Consider the following 20,710-nt stretch of genomic DNA (forward strand, 5'->3'; position numbering starts at 1 on the left):
AGACCGTATTCTAGGACAGCAGGCAACACACCTTAATTTCTAAGAGCCTATTCCATGTATTCTGAAACCGATGCTTACAGTATAAGCCATGGACCCAGAAACTGTATGAACTGTAAGAATATTTAACTAATTCAATTGTACACTCACATAATAAGGAATGGTTGTGTCTACCTACTTTATTCCTAGCCCACCTATGGTATACTCCCATTTAGCCCTCCCCCACTCCAAAAAAGTACAAACGAAACTGTGTAACAAACAGCCACTGGAAATCTCTGATATAAAAATCAGTCTCAAAAGTCAGTGAGTCTTCAGACATACACAACAAACTTATGGTCACCAAAAGGGAAAGATGGGAGGAGGGATAAATTAGGAGTTTTGGATTAACATATACACCCAACTATATATAGACAGATAGATCTAACAAGGACCTACTGTATAGCGTAGGGAACTATACTCAATATCTTGTGATAACCTATGATGGAAAAGACTCTGGAAAAGGACTTATACATATACATGTATATAGAGGGCTATGTATAGAACTGATTGCTTTGCTGTACACCTGAAACTAACATTGCAAATCAATGATACTGCAATAAAAAATAAATACATAAAAAATTTTAAAAAGTCAGTGTGAGTCAATTAAAGAACAGTCTAGCCCATTATCTAGACTTTTAAAAATCTTCACCTTCCATGGGAACTAGAGAATTTAGACAAAAAACAAAGACCCCTATTTCTTTCTCCCAGCTTTAAGCATCCACAAATGAATACAGAAGTTAAGAAAATTAATAGGAACTAGTCAAAAGACTCTTGAGAGTTCCTTGGACTACAAGATCAAACCAATCAATCCTAAAGGAAATCAATCCTGAATATTCACTGCTGCTGAAGCTGAAGCTCCAATACTTTGGCCACTTGATTCGAAGAGCTGACTCATTGGAAAAGACCCTGATGCTGGGAAAGATCAAAGGCAAAGGAAGAAGGGGAAGACAAGAGAATGAGATGGCTGGATGGTATCACCGACTCAATGGACATGAATCTGAGCAAACTCTAGGAGATAGTGAAGGACAGAGGAGCCTGGTGTGTTGCAGTCCAAGGGGTCGCGAAGAGTCAGATGTGACTTAGCAACTGAACAAGGCAAAAACACTACTTGAAAACATCTTAAAGTTAGAAACACATGGCAAAGTCTGAGGAAATGGAACTATACTGTCAACACGGGATTCCGGATGGTGTAGGTGTCTTTCACAGAGTTGTGGATCCATCACCCCACAATGAAACCCCATGTATACTACAGTCTCTCTTCTTTTCCCAACCTCCTCCTCCACTCTAGAAACCGCTAGTCTATCTTTTGTCCCAGTGTTTTTGCCTCTTCTGGATGCTTCATATACATGCAATCATACATGAGACCTGTTACTGGCTTTTCTCTTAGCACAATGTGTTCAAGGTTAATCCATGTTTTAGTATGACATTCCTCTCTGTGGCCAAATGACATTCCACTGCATGGACGTACCGCATTCTATTTCTTCATTTGTCAGTTGATAGACACCTGGGCTGTCTCCCCTTTGGGCCACTCTGATGAAGCTGCTATGCACATCTGTACCCAGTTTTGTGTGGATGTGTGATTTCCTTTCTCTTGGGTATTTATTTACACCTCGAATGGCTGGATCATGTGTAACTTTACATTTAACCTGTTAAGAAACTGCCCAACTGTTTTTCAAAGCAGCCACACCACTTTTCATTCCCGCCAGCATTGTAGGAGGGGTCCCATTTCTCCCCATTCTTGCCAGCACTTGCTACTGTCTTTTTGATTAGCGCTATCGCAGTGGGTGACGCAGTAACTCACGTGTGCTGCTCTGCATCTTAAACCAAACCCACTTATCCTTGAATTTTGGCCTCAGTTGTTCTTCCAAGCTACACATTTAAGTAAAAACTAGGCCCCAATGGCCATTCTTAAAAACTAAAATAAAGTCAGGATAATCTAACACTCTTTTAATAAATGTCACTTCTGCACAGTATATGCACCATTATTTTACCCCCAACCCTATGAAGCTACAAAAATGCCCAACAGCCAGGCCTTTCTGAATAAAGATCTCAGGCTAAGTTCAAGCGCTAAGGCTTCAGGGTGACACAAGACCCAACAAAGTTTTAGCCACAGCTTTCAGGAGAGAGCACTGGACTGGAATTCAGTTACACACACACAGTACTGGCAAACCTGACCCATGGCCTCCCTTCTCTGCACCTGAGCACGCGGTCCGGAGCCACTCACAGAACCACATCCTCTTAAGTCCCTCCCAGGGATAAAGTTGTCAAAGCCTGAAAGTTTAATGAAACTTGCAAACATGCCAACTTCCGTGCCTAAAAGATTTAGCTTTGCACAGCACAAACACTTTGAGCTCAGCAGCAGACAGGCTGTGTTCTATGTCCAGCTCTGCCACTTGGTAGCTAAATGGCCACAGGTCCTTTAACATCTATCTGCCTATGTCAGTTTCCTCACTTGAAGGTAAAACTGCCTTTTTCAAGAGGTGATGAGGTTTCCTAAAGCTAGTGTAACTAAATCGTCCAACAGAGCAGTCAGCAAAGAGCAGACATCTAAATCTTAGTGTCCATCCGTCTTCCCGCTAACTCTAGGCAAAGTTTCCCAGCAAAAGAAAGCCTTCTTAACAAATGTCCTGGGCATTGAGAGCTGAATGCAAGTTCTTGTGACGGGAGGGATCCATTATAAAGCACTCTGCCACATTACAGTCGGCAAATTGCTAAGGAGAGCTTAAAACAGGCTTAAATAGTCGGGATGGGGGAGTTCTTGGGAGGGCACTCAGGGATGAAGAGAGAGAAGAAACCTTATTTTCGCCAGGACAGAAGCCTGCAAGCATCCTCCAGGCTCACAGACAGCCTGCACACAGAACCAACGCAAAGGACAGCAGGATGAAAGGTATATTCCCATACCCCAGTGGGAAACGCGGTACAGACTGCCGGGCATGAGTGGGGAGGGGAGGGGAGGGGGCCGGCGGCCTCGGGGACAGGGCAGGGGCTGGCTTGGCTCCTGCGGAGGTCTCAGAGGAAGCCAAGGCCCCTCCTGTCTGGGAATTAGTGAATTGCTCCGACTGGGCCGCCCTCTCCTACCTGATCTGGTTGTCACAGAATTTGTTGAGATGCGGCTGGTTGAGGTAAATGGTGCGGGCTGGTGCGTCCAGCTGGTCTCCAACAGACGTGGCCCGGGACATCTCATCGTCTGCCTTCTTGTAGCCCGGAGGAGGACGGACAGGTCCTGCGGACAAGAGGCGCGGGCAGAACGCAAAACACAAAGAAGTCACGCAGGGCAGCGGCGGCAGCACCGGCGGGCGGGGACTAGCTGGAAGGATGCTCCGGGCGTCGCGCCACCCAGTCCCTCTGCTGCCCTGGAGACGGGCGCCAGCCCCGCCCCGCCCGCTGGTCCCCAGGCGGAGGAGCCTCTCCGCGGGTGGGAACCTCGGCCCCGCCCCCACTCGTCCCTCCCCCCTCCCTCCCCCCCGCTCCTCCTTCCATCCTCTCCCCAGACCTGCAGCCCCTGCGCCAGACCCGCAGGCTCCGCGGGGATGGTGAGGGGTGCACGGCTGGAGGCAGGGCCCCCGTGGACTGCGAGGATGTGGGGAGCAGAGACCAGAGCCTCCCCTCCCCGGGGCGAGCTCCCCCTCCAGGCCCAGAGACCGAATTCTGGAGCTAGGCTTTCTGGTTCCTTTGTGCTTTTGAACCGCGAGAGGACTGCAAGGGGGTGTGCCCTGCACTCGGCCCCAGGAGAAGGGGCTGAGGAAGACACCTCTGTGCTCCAAGATGAAATTCCCAAACCTCGGTGCAGAGCCCTGCCCCTCGGCTTAGCCTGTACAGACGAGCAGATGCCCCTGGCCACCCGACCGCCGGGCACTGCCCATCCCAGCTCACGGGTACATGCGAGCCCGCGCCCCGAGCCTGCATCCCGAGCCTCTGTGGTTAAGACCCAAGCCCGTCTGTCTCCTTAAGACGCGATTTCAGCCATACAGCTGACCCTCTCTTGGGCTAAAACTCCCCACTCACCTTCACTTGAGGAGGGGTCAGCAAGGGGAATGATGACATAACCATTACTGAAACCACTTCCCTGGGCTCACCACGCCCCCCTGCAACACACACACACACACCTCCAACCACAGGGCAGGCTCTCTCCCTGGACAGGGCAACCCAGCTTGAGAATTGACCTTCAGGGAGGAGGCCCTGAAGTCCAGGCTCACAGAGAAATAAGTGCCCTGCATGTGACGGGGCCTCTCTCCATTTCCTTAAATCCCATCTGCTCTAGTACCTGCTGCACGTCCCACCTATAAAAGAAACAGGTGTCGCAGAACTTAGGTAACAGGTATCTCACTTCAGACACAGCCGCTTCCTGCTCAGAAACGTTTTGAAGAAGACAGTTTGAGCTATGTAAATTTATCACCTTTCTCAAGTGATTAGAATCCTGTTATGATCTGCATCCTAAGATGGGGACACTCCCATGTAACACTGGCTATTTAGAGCTGACAGGCTGTCACAGGACGTGCTCACAACCAGGTCCCCAGTCACAAGCTGGGTGTAGGTCTGAGTACAGGACACCCCCCCCCCATTCTCAGATCACCCCCTCTAGCCCTCATTCTCCGGTGTCCCTCTGCTCTGCCCCCTGCTTGTCCACAGGGGGCAGCAGAGAGCAGCAGGACCTTCAAGACTGCCTGGACCTCAGAGGAGGCTGGTTTTAAACCTTTTGCTGATTTAAGGCCGACACAGGATATTTTTGAAACCAGCCTATACAAAAGTGCTGCTTTCCTCTCTGCCCACTCACCCCACTTTGTTCTCCTCCACAGCCGGTATCATCATTACCTGACATTATTTATTTATGGTCTGTCTCCCCAAGGCCAAGAGCAGAAGCTTCAGGGCAGCAGAGACGTGTTTTTGCCCAGTACCAGAACAATGCCTGGTACATAACGGGCACTTGTTATTTGCTGGTTGAGTAAGTCATGTAAGGGGTCGCTTTGAATCCTCCAGGCAGGGACATGGTGATGGGCATCAAGGGCACAAACCCCACACCCTACTGTAGGCAGAGCAGCTCAGCTCCAGGTGGTCTTCATTCAGTCGCTTTCAACTCTGGCTGCACACGATCACCAAGAAAGCTCTCACAATTAGCCAGTTCCTGGGTTCAACCCTCACCGATTGTGCCTCTTGCTTTTAAAGCTTCTTAAAGTGATATGAATGGGTGGCCACAGTTGAGAATCCATGGTGAGATGCAGGCGAGAACACACAAACAAAAAAGCTGGCTCCTGCTCTCAAAAGAGATAACCAGCATAACCCCGGCTACCAGCGACTAGGACCAAGTGACTAAGAGGGGACTTGAAGGTGCCAGCAGGGTCAGAGGTCAGTGGCCACCTTGTGCCAGAGCCGGTCAGAACAGTGCGAGGGCAGGTCTCAGAGCCTTAACCTCTGGTTCAGGTTTATAGTAGGAAAAAGGAGGACAATCTGGGTGAGGACAAGAAGACCTCAGACAGAAGCCCCGTAGACAGAGCACATTGGGGGGCAACTGAGAATGACAAAAACCAGTGCTGAGCATTCAAACTGGGAAATAATAGAAAGGAAACTCAGAAAAATAGTCAGTGGCCAGACTGTGGATGATTTTAACGACAGGGGAAGAAATCTGAGCTTCATCCTGCAGGTCAGATGAACCACAGAAGGTTTCTAAGCAGGAGACAAGTGTACCCAGCAGTGACTCACAAGACAAGCACAGGAAGAGACAGAAAGGCAGAAAATGAACTCTACCATCTAGGAGTGAAAGTGAAAGGTGCTCAGTCGTGTCCGACTATTTGTGGCCCCCTGGACTACACAGTCCATGGAATTCTCCAGGCCAGAATATTGGAGTGGGTAGCCTATCCCTTCCACAGGGGATCTTCCCAACCCAGGGTTCAAACCCAGGTCTCCTGCATTGCAGGCAGATTCTTTACCAGCTGAGCTACTGGGGAAGCACAACCATCTAGAAGAAAAATGATAAAAGTATCTATTACATGGAAAAGGGGAAAACAATGGACATAAGAAACATCTCAAAAGAAAATTCTGCATGACTTCCTTTGGACAAAATGTGTGGACCAGAAAGAAGAAATATTGGATAACTGAGGTGTGAAGAGAAGACTGAGGCCAAAAAAAAAAAATCCCTGATAGAAATAAGAATGGAAACAAGTTTTCCTTAATAAGTATTTCAATGTTGGATTGTAAATATTGGGGTGAAAAATTACTGACACAATTTGGTGGGAACATAATGAAGTGAATGATTTCCCAAGTACATGTCATCTATCAGGCCAGCTCACCTTTCTATACAACTATGGGGCCAAATCTGGAATTTTAAGTAGAAATACTGTCCCTACCTCTTCATCCCACCTCCAGGACTCAGATAACTTTCTTCTAGCTCAGGGGCTGCATCGTGACCCAATCCTGCTTTGGAGAAAGACATTAATATTTTGAAAATAACTAACATGATTTGTTGAAAATGTCTTGCCTAAGGAGAATGATGTACTATATATAGCAAAGCACATTATGACCAAGGTTTCCAATTCAGACTCGTGAGATGAATTCTGAGTTAATGCGCTAGGAAAATACCACCGTATAAAACCAAAGTGTATGTTTACAGCTCCCCCATGTACATAAGCCTGGTGTCAGCAGGAACTCAGGAAACATCTACTGAGAAAGAAGCCAAAGTGAAAGGAAAGAACAGACTCAGATGAACACAAAGCAACCCAGACTGGACAGCGGACTGCCAAGGCCACGAGGGCAGGGGCTCTCTCTAGTTCGTGGCTCTACCCCCATCCTCCTATCAACTGGGTAACACAAAGCGCTATGTGGTTATGTGGTCCGAGTTGATCCAGGAAGAGTCTGTCCCCTGGGAACTTTGATATGGGACCCACGGAGATTATTTATTTTTCTGTTAATCTGTCTTATGTCAATTTGATTATTAGATCAAGTGGAGAACCTCCAAGGACAGAAGGAATGTTTTTCTGCCTTTTCACGTGCAAAGTTTTACTATCACACAGAAGGAATTCTTGGGAAAGACTCTTGCCTTCCTAAGTCAGAAGCCTGTTAAAGCGATAAGCCTTTTGGCAGCACTGCCCCCAGCTCCGTGGGAAGTGTCAAGCCTCAGCCACTGTCACAGAGTGAAGAATTCAGCTGGTCTTAGTCCTGGCTTCGCAGGGGGGTGCCCCTGGCCCCCTGGAATCTCCCAAGTGATAGGAGTATCTGTTGTTCATGTTGGAACCTTCTGAGCACACCTGAGTTTATGCCAATGGGGTGACTCCTGTGGACCCTGGACAGTCTTAGGATGAGGGCTGACCTGCCAGGAACACCATGTGATTGGAGGGCTGGGGATTGAGCCAGTTGACATCAGCCTGACTTTCTGAATGGGAGTGCAGGGGGGCGACATGAGGACTGGAGACCTATAAACAGGAGTCCCATAAAAATATGAGGCCCAAAACACAGCCAGGAGATTGCAGCTTATGTAACATCCTGAGCTAAGGGGGCAAGGGGGTGTCAGGACACGAAGGAAGACCTTTCACAGGAGGCAGAGGAAGTGTTTGGAGAACAAAGGTCACCCTGTACCCTGTTATGCAGGGAAGTTTCTCAGGTAGAAAGTTATCTCAGATGAAAGTTCAGTCATGTGGCCAGTTAATAATACCTGTGTAATGAATGGGCTTCCCTGGCTCAGTGGTAAAGAATCTCCCTGCAATGTAGGAGACCCGGGTTCAATCCCTAGGTCTGGAAGAGCCCCTGGAGAAGGAAATGGCAACCCACTCCAGTATTCTTGTCTGGAGAATTCCAGTTTCTTTTTTCATGAAACCCCAATAAAACTACAAACACCAAAGCTCAGGCAATGTATCTGGAGAAAGCTTCCCACAGGGAACCTCCCAAGCCTCACTCTGTCTCTTTAGGCTAGTCCTGATTTGTACCTTGTCTGATAAAACTATAATCATAAGGAGATCAAAGCAGTCAATCCTAAAGGAAGTCAACCCTGAATATTCATTGGAAGGACTGATGCTGAAGCTGAAGCTCCAATACTTTGGTCACCTGGGTCTCCCATATTTTTATGGGACTCCTGTATATAGGTCGGCAAAGCGCTGACTCACTGGAAAAGATTCTAATGCTGGGAAAGATTGAAGGCAAAAGGAGAAGGGGGCGACAGAGAATGAGATGGTTGGATGGCATCACCGACTCAATGGACATGAATTTAAGCAAACTCCAAGAGATAGTGAAGGACAGGGAAGTCTGGCATGCTGCAGTCCATGGGATCACAAAGAGTTGAACTCAACTTAGTGACTGAACAACCAGTAACACTCTTTTCTGAGTGCTCTGAGTTATTCTAGTTTATTACTGAAACCACAAGGTCAATGAGAACCCTGAATTTGTAGCCATTTGCTCATAAGTGCAGGTGCTCTGGGGACCCCAGATCTTGCAGCTGGTGTCTGATTGAGGACAGCCATAAAGAATTGTGTTCCTAACCTGTGCAGTTTGACCAGCTCCAGTAGTTAGTGTTTGAATCTCATTGCAGACACCACTCTGAATTCTAGGATGAATTCTAGAATTCTAGAGTCAAAAGGGAAACTTCAACAATCACAGAAATGTATTAGGTAGGTCCAATGAAAGCGGGGTGAAAAGCCAGACCTGCAGACACTTGGACCCAATCCTCCTTCCACTGGGTCCGGCTGCCCCATGAGCTCAGCACCCCTGAGCCCTGGTTTCTTCAGCCACGAAACAATATACAAATCAAGGGCTGGCAAACTTCTGCAAAGGGTTGAGTAGTAAATATTTCAGGTCTGGGGCTACATGTGGCCTCAGTCTCTTTTTTTAAACAACAAAGTCTAAAAAACGCATGAACCATTTTAGCCCCTCGTCAGACCAGATTTTGCTGACTCATATAAACCAAGTCCTTTCACAGTTAAACTGATTATATCCCAACCCCCATCTCAAGGAAAAGTTAGATTAAACTTCTCCTTTATCAAAAAGACAGGACATCAAGTTCCTGGCAACACAGGTGCTTGGGCTTTGGCCACATGAGTTAAAAGTTGACTGGATAAACAAGGTCCTTGCTCAGTCGTGTCCAACTCTGCATAGAATTCTCCAGGCCAGAATACTGGAGTGGATAGCCTTTCCCTTCTCCAGGGGATCTTCCCAACCCAGGGGTCGAACCCAGGTCTCCCACATTGCAGGTGGATGCTTTACCAGCTGAGCCACAAGGGAAATCCTTAATGTACAGTACAGGACATCAATATCTGCGATAAACCATAATAGAAAAGAATAGGAAAATATATGCTTATATAACTGAAATACTTTGTAGAACAGAAATTAATACAACACTGTAAATCAACTATATTTCAATAAAATATTTTGTTGATATTTTTGTATATATTAAAATATTTAAAAAAAATTTTAGGTTGGTTATGTCATTTTCCTAATTTTTATGTACCTAGAAAGTATGTAAAGATGGGGGTGGGGGTTGCCTCCAGAAAGATTTCTAAGAAAAGACTGCAGTCATCACAGAGCTATGCAATAAGAGGTACATGAATGTGTGCATGCACACACACACACACATATACACACACATACACACTCTCCTTCCCAAGGAGTTTCGAGTTCAACTCCAGCATCTACCCACATTAACAAAGATGTTTCTAAACCTTCGAGACAGACATGGAGCAATCTGTCAAGGAGGCACTGGGGCTGTGAGCTCTCCTAATAAAATCAACATAATGAAAACACTGCACAAATGCAAATTGTGCCTCTTCTCCCCTTGACAGACACACTTCAGAGGTCTTTTCCAGACCCCATCTTGTGCAAACCACATCTCCCCAAACACAGCATCTGTGATCCACTTCCACCCAAGATTTCAAAGGAAATACACCAACAGGTCAGGATCTCTCATGACTGCAAATGCCTATTAGTTTCTCTTTTCGGGGGAAGAAAAGATGGGGAGGAAAGCACGGGCCATGGACTATTTACGATTTAAGATGTTGCGGGGCACCATTTCACCCGGAGTCATGGGGCATCTCCCAGACAGAGGCGTGTTGCCGGGTGGCGGGAAGGGGAAAGGCACACAGCCTTGGGAAGAGGCTTACATTTAACAGAGGCACCGAAAGAACCAGTAACCTGGGAATTCAGAGGACAAACGTGACTGCCAGGCTCATGCGGGCCAAAAAACCAGAGCAATTTCATTAAGGAAGAGTTTGCACTCAGCTATGAAGAATGGCTATGATCTGGCCGTGCAAAGTGCAGAGCCTTCCAGGAATGGCATCACACGAGCAGAGAGACAAGCCAGCGATGCTTAATTCACAGCCTGACCAGCTCCAGCTGGTGGGTGAAAGGTGAGCCACAGTCACCCAAAGCCTAGCGTCCAGCAAGCACAGCTACACAGACTGGGCTGTTCCTTGAAGCCCGTTTTATACACTGTGTGCTTAGTCGCTCAGCCATGTCCAATTCTTTGTGACCCCATGGACTGGATAGCCCACCAGGCTCCTCTGTCCATGAGATTCTCCAGGCGAGAATACAGGAATGGGTTGCCACGCCCTCCTCCAAGGGATCTTCCTGACTCAGGGATCGAACCCAGGTCTCCTGCTCAGCAGGCAGATTCTTTACTGTCTGAGCTACCCAGGGAGACAGACACATTAAAATCCATCATGTAAATTAAAACAAGTACGCTTTTCATGGAATTCTGTTCAGTGTTATGTGGCAGCGTGGATGGGAGGAGAGCTTGAGGGAGAATGGATACATGTATTTATATGGCTGAGTTGCTTTGCTGTCCACCTGAAACTATTACAACCTTGTGACTCAGCGATACCCCCAATACAAAATTAAAAATATAAAGTTTAGAAATAACAACAAAGACTATAATAAAGTTGTTAAGTAAAAGTGAAAAAAAAACTGTACTTTTAAGAAAATACATTTAATAACTAAAAACAAAGAAGAAAAACTATGCTTCAAATATTCAATTCAGAGATTTTTTTCAACATGGACTGGATTGATTGAGACTTAAAATACAAGCCCAGTGAGTTTTCTGAAGCAAGTCCCCCTTTTGCTGGCATGGACATTCTGCATCACTCCTGGGGCCTCAAAACTGGTCTGGAATTACAGACAGACTTTAAACCCCACCGCCAATTCAACATGCATGAACACAGTCTCCGCTCAGTTAATCCTAGGAGAGGGCAAGTTTGAACTTGTAGCTTGCCTATTCTAGGTGTTTTAGGCTTCCCTGGTGGCTAAATGGTAGAGAATCTGCCTGCAAGTGCAGGAAATGGAGGTTTGATCTCTGGATGGGGAAGATCCCCTGGAGGAAGAAATGGCTACTCACTCCAGTGTTCTTGCCTGGAGAATCCCATGGACAGAGGAGCCTGGCAGGCTACAGTCCATGGGGTCGCAAAGAGCTGGACACGACTAAGCAACTAAACATGCCCCCCCACACACACACACACGTGTTTTGAGACTCACAAGACCTTGGCCCAAGGCACAGAGGCTCGCTGCACATGTTCTGCAGCACCCTGGTGACCCATCTCTCCCTTGGTCTTGGAGCTCCCCTCCCCTCAAAGCAGCCTTCTCCCCTCCTCCGCTCTGTCCCCCAGGGCGCTGGCCCCTGCCTCTCCTCCCACCCGGTCTGCCCCTCGAGGCTTGGCTTTGCTGATACCCTCCGGTCACAGCCCCTGACGACCCGCCATCTCCACCGCACTCCTCAGCTCGGTTCTTCCCTGATGCCGCGTCCTTCCTTTCATTGCACCTAGGAAACTGGTTTGCTCATCCTCCGACTTCCAGCATTAGCTCCACGAGCAGGGGCCCTGCTCATGTCAGTCGCCTCCATGTCCCCAGTGAAGGGACACAGAAGGCGCTCAATAAATGTGTCCAACGAACAAAGAGAATGTGGCCACAACAATCCTGTATTAAGTGGACAGAGAAAAATGTAGATTGAATTCAAGGAGTTGCAAATTGGACCCTAAGGTACCACCCGAAAGGGACCTGGGGGAGAAAGGGCAATATCCGGTTCTGTTTGGAACTTAGTCCAATCTTATAATTTTAAAAATTCATGTAAGTGGTGTTAACTCTCTAGAGGAAAGATGTTCTGGCTGCCAGAATTTCACCCTCTTTCTCTCACCTTCAGATGGCATGGGGGGTGGAGAGGTGGGAGGGGGCAGGGCGTGGGCGGGGGAAGAGCACAGATCCTTGGGTGTTCTGTCTCCACTGGTCTACAGGGTGATATCCCGGGCCTCCTGCTGGAATCTGTGGCTATAGCGGGTCTGGCTGGGCTCCATCAGGGAGCATTCGTGTCCGCAGGAGGCTGCCTCTCACCTGGGCTCCCTCTGCCAAAACCGCCACCCCTGCCACTGTCTGAATCCAGCTGCCCACATCAGCCATCCGCCTGCAGCCATGCAGGTCTAGCCTCTGGTCAGCCAGAGGCTTTCCAGTCAGCTCCCGGACCTCATCAACTGTCAGGCAGGCAATTCAAGAAAATGAAACCTATCAGCTCTGTTTTACCCTCATGTGTCCCCCGCACCTCGGCTCCCCAACTCAGAAAACCTTTCCCAGAGGAAAAAAATTCAGATGTCTCTTGTCCAATGTTTCCTCTCTCCCAAACCCTCTCTTTTCTGTCCCGAGAAGATCAAACACAGAGGCAAGCTTCTGAGTGCCTGGCCCTGACGCCATCCTTCTGGATTCCAAACAACCCTTTAAAAACCTACTGAGGCATCTCTTCTTCAAGCTAGAAAATGCTGAGTCAAGACTCCCAACATCTGTTGTAAATACAAGAGGGTGAGAAACTGACCTGCAAAGACTCCTCATAACCAAAATCCGTGCTTCCCTGTCCCCGCTCTTCCTGAAAGGTAGGAGGTACAGCACCATGAGCTTTCTCCTGGAATTTCTCATCTCCCCTGGGCCATCAGGGCTCTGAATGCCTACAAGTCAGATGCCACGTTCAAGAGAATGGCACGTGCGTGTGCATCGGCCACCACCCAGTGTCACGTGCAAACCAGCCTGTTAGGGTCCCATGACCCGTGATGACAAGCAAAGCTCACACTGTACTTTTCATCAACAATCTTAACGTAACCTCAAAAATGATGCACAGAGTCGAAGAAACCAACACGGAGGCCAACTCATTCATCTTCATGGCCAGCTCGTCACACACAAAAGATACTCGTCCGCAGTGTGAGGGCTCCTCACGACTTTCCTACTGATATGACATTTTGTGTATCACGTTTCTTCTCAGACAGAGAAGTGAGAAAGTCTCAAATATGGGAAATCGTTGAAAAGGCAGCGCAGCGCCAAGGAGACCCAGACATCTGGAGCTTGAGCCCCTCTGCCAACTCGGTGCCCCCACGTCCATTGTCTGTCAGGTCACGAGGTCACAGGTATGAGGTTATGATAAGAAGCACCTCTCTCTTCTGTCGAGCCTTGTCTAAGCATTTTTTTCTATGTTAACCCTTACGATCCCTGTAACAATCACAGGGTAAGCATACTCAACCTGGGAGGAAACAGAAAATGGAGCAAAGAGTAGCTCCCTGGTAAAGAACCCGCCTGTCAGTGCAGGAGACACAAGAGATGAAGGTTCAATCCCTGGGTCAGGAAGACCCCCTGGAGGAGGAAATGGCAACCCACTCCAGCATTCTTGCCTGGAGAATCCCAGTGACAGAGGAGCCTGGCGGGCTACGGTCCAAGGGGTCACAAAGAGTTGGACATGACTGAGTGTGCACACGCACACACACAGACACACACGTGAAGTATAACTCTGCAACTAGCTCAGTGCCTACAGGTTGAATTTTTTCTCTGCAGTTCGACACAAGCAGCTCCTAGGTGTTTGTTCACTCTGATAACTCTCCCCATCCTTCAAACCTCCTCCTCGGAAGCAGCTCCTCTCAGACCCACCTGCAGAGGGGAAGCAAGGCACCTCTTACACACACCTGCGCCCCCTCCCCCCATCTGATCCAAGTCTCCGATCAGTGCTTGGTCTATACACACACATACTCCACCCTGGTGTCACGCAGGCACTGGCCACCAAGAAATCGGTTCCAATCCCAGGTGAGGCCACAGACAGGGGGCAGCAGACACAGAGGGCCCAGTACAACTTCCCCTGCTCACACCTGGGTGAGTCACACTTGTCAACAGGAGTGCGTGTTTCATATCAATGCCTATCGTGGAAACATGCTGGCATCTTGGCCTATTCATGCATGCTGCTGCTGCTGCTAAGTCGCTTCAGTTGTGTCCAACTCTGTGCGACCCCATAGATGACAGCCCACCAGGCTCCCCCACCCCTGGTATTCTCCAGGCAAGAACACTGGAATGGGTTGCCATTTCCTTCTCCAATGCATGAAAGTGGAAAGTGAAAAGTGAAAGTGAAGTCGCTTAGTCGTGTCTGACTCCTAGCGACCCCATGGACTGCAGCCTACCAGGCTCCTCTGTCCATGGGATTTTCCAGACAAGAGTACTGGAGTGGGGTGCCATTGCCTTCTCCCTATTCATGCATACTCAATTGCTAAGTCGTGTCCAACTCTGTGCAACCCCATGGACTGTATGTAGCCCACCAGACTCCTCTGTCCCTGGAATTCTCCTGGCAAGAATACTGGAGTGGGTTGCCATTCCCTCCTCCAGGAGGGACCTTCCCAACCCAGAGATGGAGATTGTGTCTCCTATATTTCCTGCATTGCAGGCGGATTCTTTACCCACTGAGCCACCTGGGAAGCCCCTAAGTAATTTCCAATTTGAAAGACAAATTTGCATTCTGTTTGGAATTTTACCATCATCTTCTAAGAATAACTTTAAGACAGTTTTGAAACAAAATGATATTAATAGTTTCAAAGTCAAAAGTCAGTGCTCTAAACTTAATTATGTTTTACGGGAAAGTCACTCAGTTGCGACTGACTGTTTGTGAACCTGTGGACTGTAGCCCACTAGGCTCCTCTTTCCATGGAATTCTCCAGGCAAGAATACTGGAGTGGCCATTCCCTTCTCCAGGGGAGCTTCCTAACCCAGAGATTGAACCCAGGTCTCCTGCATTCCAGGCAGATTCTTTACCCTCTGAGCCACCAGGCAAGTTCAATTATGTTTTATAGCAAGATAAAAATTATTAAAGCCAATCCCCCCCAAAAGAGTTCCTTGAGGGATACATAAGATGGAACCCCTGAAATGCACAGCTTCATCAGCAGTGCCTCACTCTAGTTCAAGTGATGAAAAGTGAAAGTCTTAGTCGCTCAGCCCTGACTCTTTGGACCCCACGGACTATATAGCCCACCAGGCTCCTCTGTCCATGGAATTCTTCAGGCAAGAATATTGGAGTGGGTAGCCATTTCCTTCTCCAGGGGACCTTCCCGACCCAAGGATCAAACCCGGATCTTCTGCATTGCAGGCAGATTCTTTACCATCTGAACCACCAAGGTAACATGGTTCCCGATTCAGTTCTCTCCTATCCTGTTGCTACGGGTGACAGCTGTCAAGCGCCCGCTCCCTAAGGGTGAAATTTCAGCCTCCCCGTAAATACAAAGCTGCCACCTGTGGCAAGCTTCCCACCTGAGCCGACTCTATTAATGCAATGATCTCATCACAGCCAGACACCAGATGTTACAAGGAACTCAAGTCTGTCTAACCCAACGTCATAATCCTACCTCCAGGCCTCATAACAAATCTCTTAATCTCCCTGACCCCAAACACTGATAGGCCCTCCCAAGAGGTGTTAGAGTTAACAAAGACAAATTTTACAAGCACAGAGCTTTTTTATTGATTCCAGGAGCCCCTATGTCTGTAACTGTCAAATAAAAGAGTTCCAACACCATAAGAGGAGAAGGAAATGGCAACCCACTCCAGTATTCTTGCCTGGAGAATCCCATGAACAGAGGAGCCTGGTGGGCTATCTGACCTGACAAAGCCAGACACAACTGAGTGACTAAGCACAACACCATAACAACACTTACGTGTCTAAATATCAGCTACTAGAATTCCTCAACACATGCATCACTCTCTTTGTTTCAAGACTCATTTCTCCCAAGAATCTCTCTTGTTTACTTACTTTATATTCCAGCCAGGAATTACTCTCCCCCATCCAAGGGTGAGTTTCAGATGACAAGGGGATCCCGCGTCTACTAGTCCTTCCGACCATATTGCTCCTGTACCTTATAATTCTAAACTAAGTCCCATATTTCCCTTGCACACAAAAGCAGTTCACTTGTATATTGCACTATCTGACCTGACAAACTCTTTTCCTACAGTGGAGTCACAGTTCATCCTGGAAAATATTTTCCAGTTTTAAGGCTGCCCTCAAATTTATATCATGGTGACACAATGCATCACAGAAAAAAAACAAGCCCCGTCATTACCCAAATCTCCTGGTATAAACCTCCTGGCTAGAGGACTGGTAAGTATAGTCATGAATTACCCAAAGACCAAAGACTATTCCATTATAGCCCTACAAAGTGTCTTACAATGGGTATTGATGCAATAAGGAAGAACCTTGGTCTGCTGTTACAAGTTAGTCACTACAGGGGTGTTCCCTATAAGTTTAAATTGCACACAATGGCCCATCTCTGGGAACCCTGCCTCCCATGTAATGAGCATTTAGCTACAATGCCTTTGTTTAGCTTGCAGGAAACATCCTGTGAAGGGCTGCAGGGAGGAAGAAATTAACACATCCATTCACTCTGAGACTGACCCAGAAACAAGACTTTCCCCTTTTAGTATAAAAGAAGCCAGACAACATTCAGATGACAAAGCCTAGAATAAATACACCTTACCAGAAGCCAGAGAAAACATATTACATATTGAAGAACAAAGAAATATCTCAAACTTCTCATCAGAAACTGTGCCAGTCTAAAAGAAAATGGAAAAATATCTTCAAAAAGTATAACTTAACTTAGAATTCTATACCAATAATATCTTTCAAAAATGAAAGAGAAAAAAAGACTTTGTTTTCTAGAAAAGCAAAAGGCGACAGAGTTTATGAACTGCAAGAAAAGTTACAGGAGGATTTTTAGGCTGAAGGGAAAGAATATAGATAGAAACTTAGATCACACACAGACACAGACACACACACACACACAAAGGGATGCCTAGAAACTTAGAACACACACAGACACACACACACACACACAAAGGGATGCCTAAAACTGGAAATTAGGTAAGTGGGACATTTCTGTACAAATTTTTAATAGATAATATAAAAGTGTGTTGTGCAAATTATACTTGGAACTAAACTGATTTCTTAAAGGAAATCAATCCTGAATATTCATTAGAAGGACTGATACTGAAGCTCCAATACTCTGGCCACCTGATGAGAAGGGCCAACTTATTAGGAAAGACCCTGATGCCGGGAAAGGTTGAAGGCAGAAGGAGAAGGGGACGACAGAGGATAAGATGGTTGGATGGCATCACTGACTCGATGGACATGAGTCTGAGCAAGCTCCGGGAGATGGTGAAGGACAGAGAAACCTGGCGTGCTGTGTAGTTCATGGGGTCGCAAAGAGTCGGACATGACTGAGCGACTGAAGAACTGTTGCAGCCACGTGTTCCGGGAAACAGACTCCCTCAGAAGGACAATGCAGATATGGAGTGCAGTTTATTACACCAGCGGGCCCAAGAAGAGTCTCCTCTTAGCCAAGGACCCCGACCAGTTTTTGTGAAAACCTTATATACCCTAAGTGTAGGTACCCAAACCCACCTCCCCAAATTCCCTGAAATGAGTCTGAACAAAGGAAAAAAGGAAGACACAATCAAAGTTAACCCATGATTCATGTGCCTTAAGCCTAGGTAGTTAACAGTGGACAATTATCAATAGGCCTGTGGTCATACCCCAATTAGCATAATAGAATATATGATAATTAGGGTATTCTTTCAGGTGATGGAAGGCCTTGGGGCTCTTCCTTCCGGGGGGGGGGGGGGCCTGATTTTCCAGTTGGTATGTCGTTTCCATAGATACTGGGCATAGAGCTCAAAGTCCACAGACCTGCCCAAGATGGAGTCCCGCTTTCAGGATGGAGCCTGTTCTGTTTCCTCCTTCACAACAACAAACTGGATAGTGCAATGGATAGAAGGGGAGTAAAGATACCATATTAAGGTTCTTACATTACACATAAAATACTTTGTTATTTGATGGTAGAAAGTGACAAATGAAAAGATGTGTATAGGAAATCCCAGAACAACCACCAAAAAACATCTAAAATACACAGTTAATATTTTTTAAGTGATAAGCAAGGAAAGTAAGGAACAAAGGAGAGACTGGACAAATAAAAAATGAAGACAATTTAAACCCAACCACATGGATAACTATGTTAATTATAAACAGTCCAAGAACTCTAATTTATTCAACTTTCATACTGAATTAAAAAGATCGAACTATAGTCAATCTATAAGAAATCCATCTTAAATATAAACAGATAGGCTAAATGAAAAGAGATACCAAGCAGGATCCCAAAAGGAGGCTGGAGTTTAACAGCACTGAAGGAGGAAACAGAACAGGCTCTGTCTTGAAAGCAGGACTCCATCCTGGGCCAGACTGTGGACTTTGAGCTATACGCCCAGTATCTATGGAAACAACATACCACTACCACCACACACCCCCCCCAAGGAAGAGCCCCAGGGCTCTCCATCACCTAAAAGAATACCCTAATTATCTGTGTAACCGAATAGAATCATACATTCTATTATGATTATTGGGGTATGACCACAGGCCTATTGATAATTGTCCACTGTTAACTACTTAGGCTTAAGGCATATGAATCACAGGTTAACTTTTGATTGTATCTTTCTTTTTCCTTTGTTCAGACTCCTTTCAGGGAATTTGGGGAGGTGGGTTTAGGTACCCATATAGTGAAGTGAAAGTGAAGTCATTCAGTCTTGTCTGACTCTTTGCGACCCCATGGACTGTAGCCTACCACACTCCTCCGTCCATGGGATTTTCCAGGCAAGAGTACTGGAGTGGGTTGCCATTTCCTCTTCCAGAGCATCTTCCCAACCCAGGGATTGAACCCGGGTCTCCCACATTGTAGGCAGACACTTCACTGTCTGAGCCACCAGGGAAGTCATTAGGGTATATAAGGTTTTCACAAAAACTGGTCGGGGTCCTTGGCTAAGAGGAGACTCTGCCTGGGCCCGCTGGTGTAATAAACTGCACTCCACTATCTGCATTGTCCTTCTGAGGGAGTCTGTTTCCCGGAACACGTGGCTACAACAGCACGAGGCAACAGGAGATTTTACAGCAATTTTACTGGGGTAAAAGGCATCTCTCAGACAGATGAAGGACTCAACTCACCAAGAAGACTTCACACTAAATATTTACACCTTTATTCAAAGATACATGAACGAAAACTAACAGGCTTCTATGTAGAAACAGCCAAAGCCACCAGTATACTCGGAGACTTGAATATGCCTCAGCAGTTGATACATCAAGGAGAAAGAGAAATCAACAGTGAAACAAGCAACCATGCAGCAATTTGAATATCATTATAAGGAAACTTGACACAGCTGGCACTTCCAAAACACTCCACCCAACAAAAGCATATGGCGGACCATTTGACAAGATTAACCACATTTATACTATAAAGTCTCAACTCCTTTAAAAAGGGCTGAAATTATACAAAACATGTTCTCTGACCACAATGAGAAATCAATAATGAAAAGCTCTTTGAAAATTTCCAAATATTTGAAAATTAAAACACACTTCTAAACTGTAGGGCAAACGGAGAAATCAGGAAGTATGTCAAATTGAATAAAAATAAAGACAAGAGAAAGACAGATATATGTGATTTCATTTATGCGTGGAATCGAAAAAAGCAAATGAACAAACATAACAAAACAGTAACAGTTACATATACAGAGAACAAACATGAGGTTGCCAGAGGGGAGGAAGGTGGAGGGAGCACGGAAATATGTGGGAGATTAAAAGCTACAAACTTCCAGCATGACTCTCAGGGATGAAGTGTACAGCTCGGAGAAGAGTCAATAATAATGTAATAGCTTTGTGCAGCCACAGACGGTAACTAGATTTATCATGATGAGCATTTTTAAATGCACAGAAAAGTCGAATCACTATGTCATGCCTCTGAAACTAGTGATGCTGTAGGTCAATTATACTTCAATTTTTAAAAAAGAAAAAAGCTTATAATTGAAAGCTCACAAAGGAAAGGTGAGGGGCAAACCAGGCAAGTTATGCTCAACAGTATAAGCAGAGCAAGGACAAAGGTCTGAAGTCCAAGTTAATCTATCCGCTCTCAAATTTTATCCACCTTTGCTGTGGCAAACAGAACTTATTCTTTTTTATTAAGCAGAAACAGAATTTTTTTAAAAGTTCAGGCATCAAGGTGGTGTGAATCATTTCTCTTTTCTCTCCCTGTGATTTACAACTAATCAGACATCCATGTGTGTGCTAAGTCATGTCCAACTCTCTTTGTAACCCCATGAACGGTAGCCCACCAGGCTCCTCTGTCCATGGCATTTCTCCAGGCAAGAATACAGGAGTGGGTTGCCATTTCCTTTTCCAGGGCATCTTCCCAACCCAGAGATTGAAAACTGCACTGGGGAGATGTCTCCTGCATTGGCAGGTTGAGTCTATGGCAGATTGAATCTTTGGCAGGTCAAGTCTTTACCACTGAGCTCTCTGGGAACCCCATGGATATCCATAACTGGGAAAATAGTGCCTCGGCCATTTCTTTCAAAAACTAGTAATAAATCCACCATATGATCCAGCAATCTCACTACT

At 46.5% G+C, this 20,710-nt stretch overlaps 1 protein-coding gene across 3 annotated transcripts in view; it reads right to left on the reverse strand.

Annotated features, from left to right (window-relative positions):
- LOC101115632 (phospholipid-transporting ATPase IB) overlaps positions 1-20,710 on the reverse strand; it is a 469,524-nt gene that overhangs the window by 403,368 nt on the left and 45,446 nt on the right. For 2 of the 3 annotated variants that reach the window (XM_042254882.2, XM_060394098.1), the window contains exon 2: positions 3,115-3,259. In XM_042254882.2, the coding sequence (XP_042110816.1) occupies positions 3,115-3,259 (145 nt within the window). Of the gene's footprint in view, positions 1-3,114; positions 3,260-16,030; positions 16,225-20,710 lie in introns of those variants that run through there. The other variant, XM_060394100.1, reaches the window with a different exon arrangement.

Source organism: Ovis aries, chromosome 10 (genome assembly GCF_016772045.2).
Source record: "Ovis aries strain OAR_USU_Benz2616 breed Rambouillet chromosome 10, ARS-UI_Ramb_v3.0, whole genome shotgun sequence".
Taxonomy (NCBI): Eukaryota; Metazoa; Chordata; class Mammalia; order Artiodactyla; family Bovidae; genus Ovis; species Ovis aries.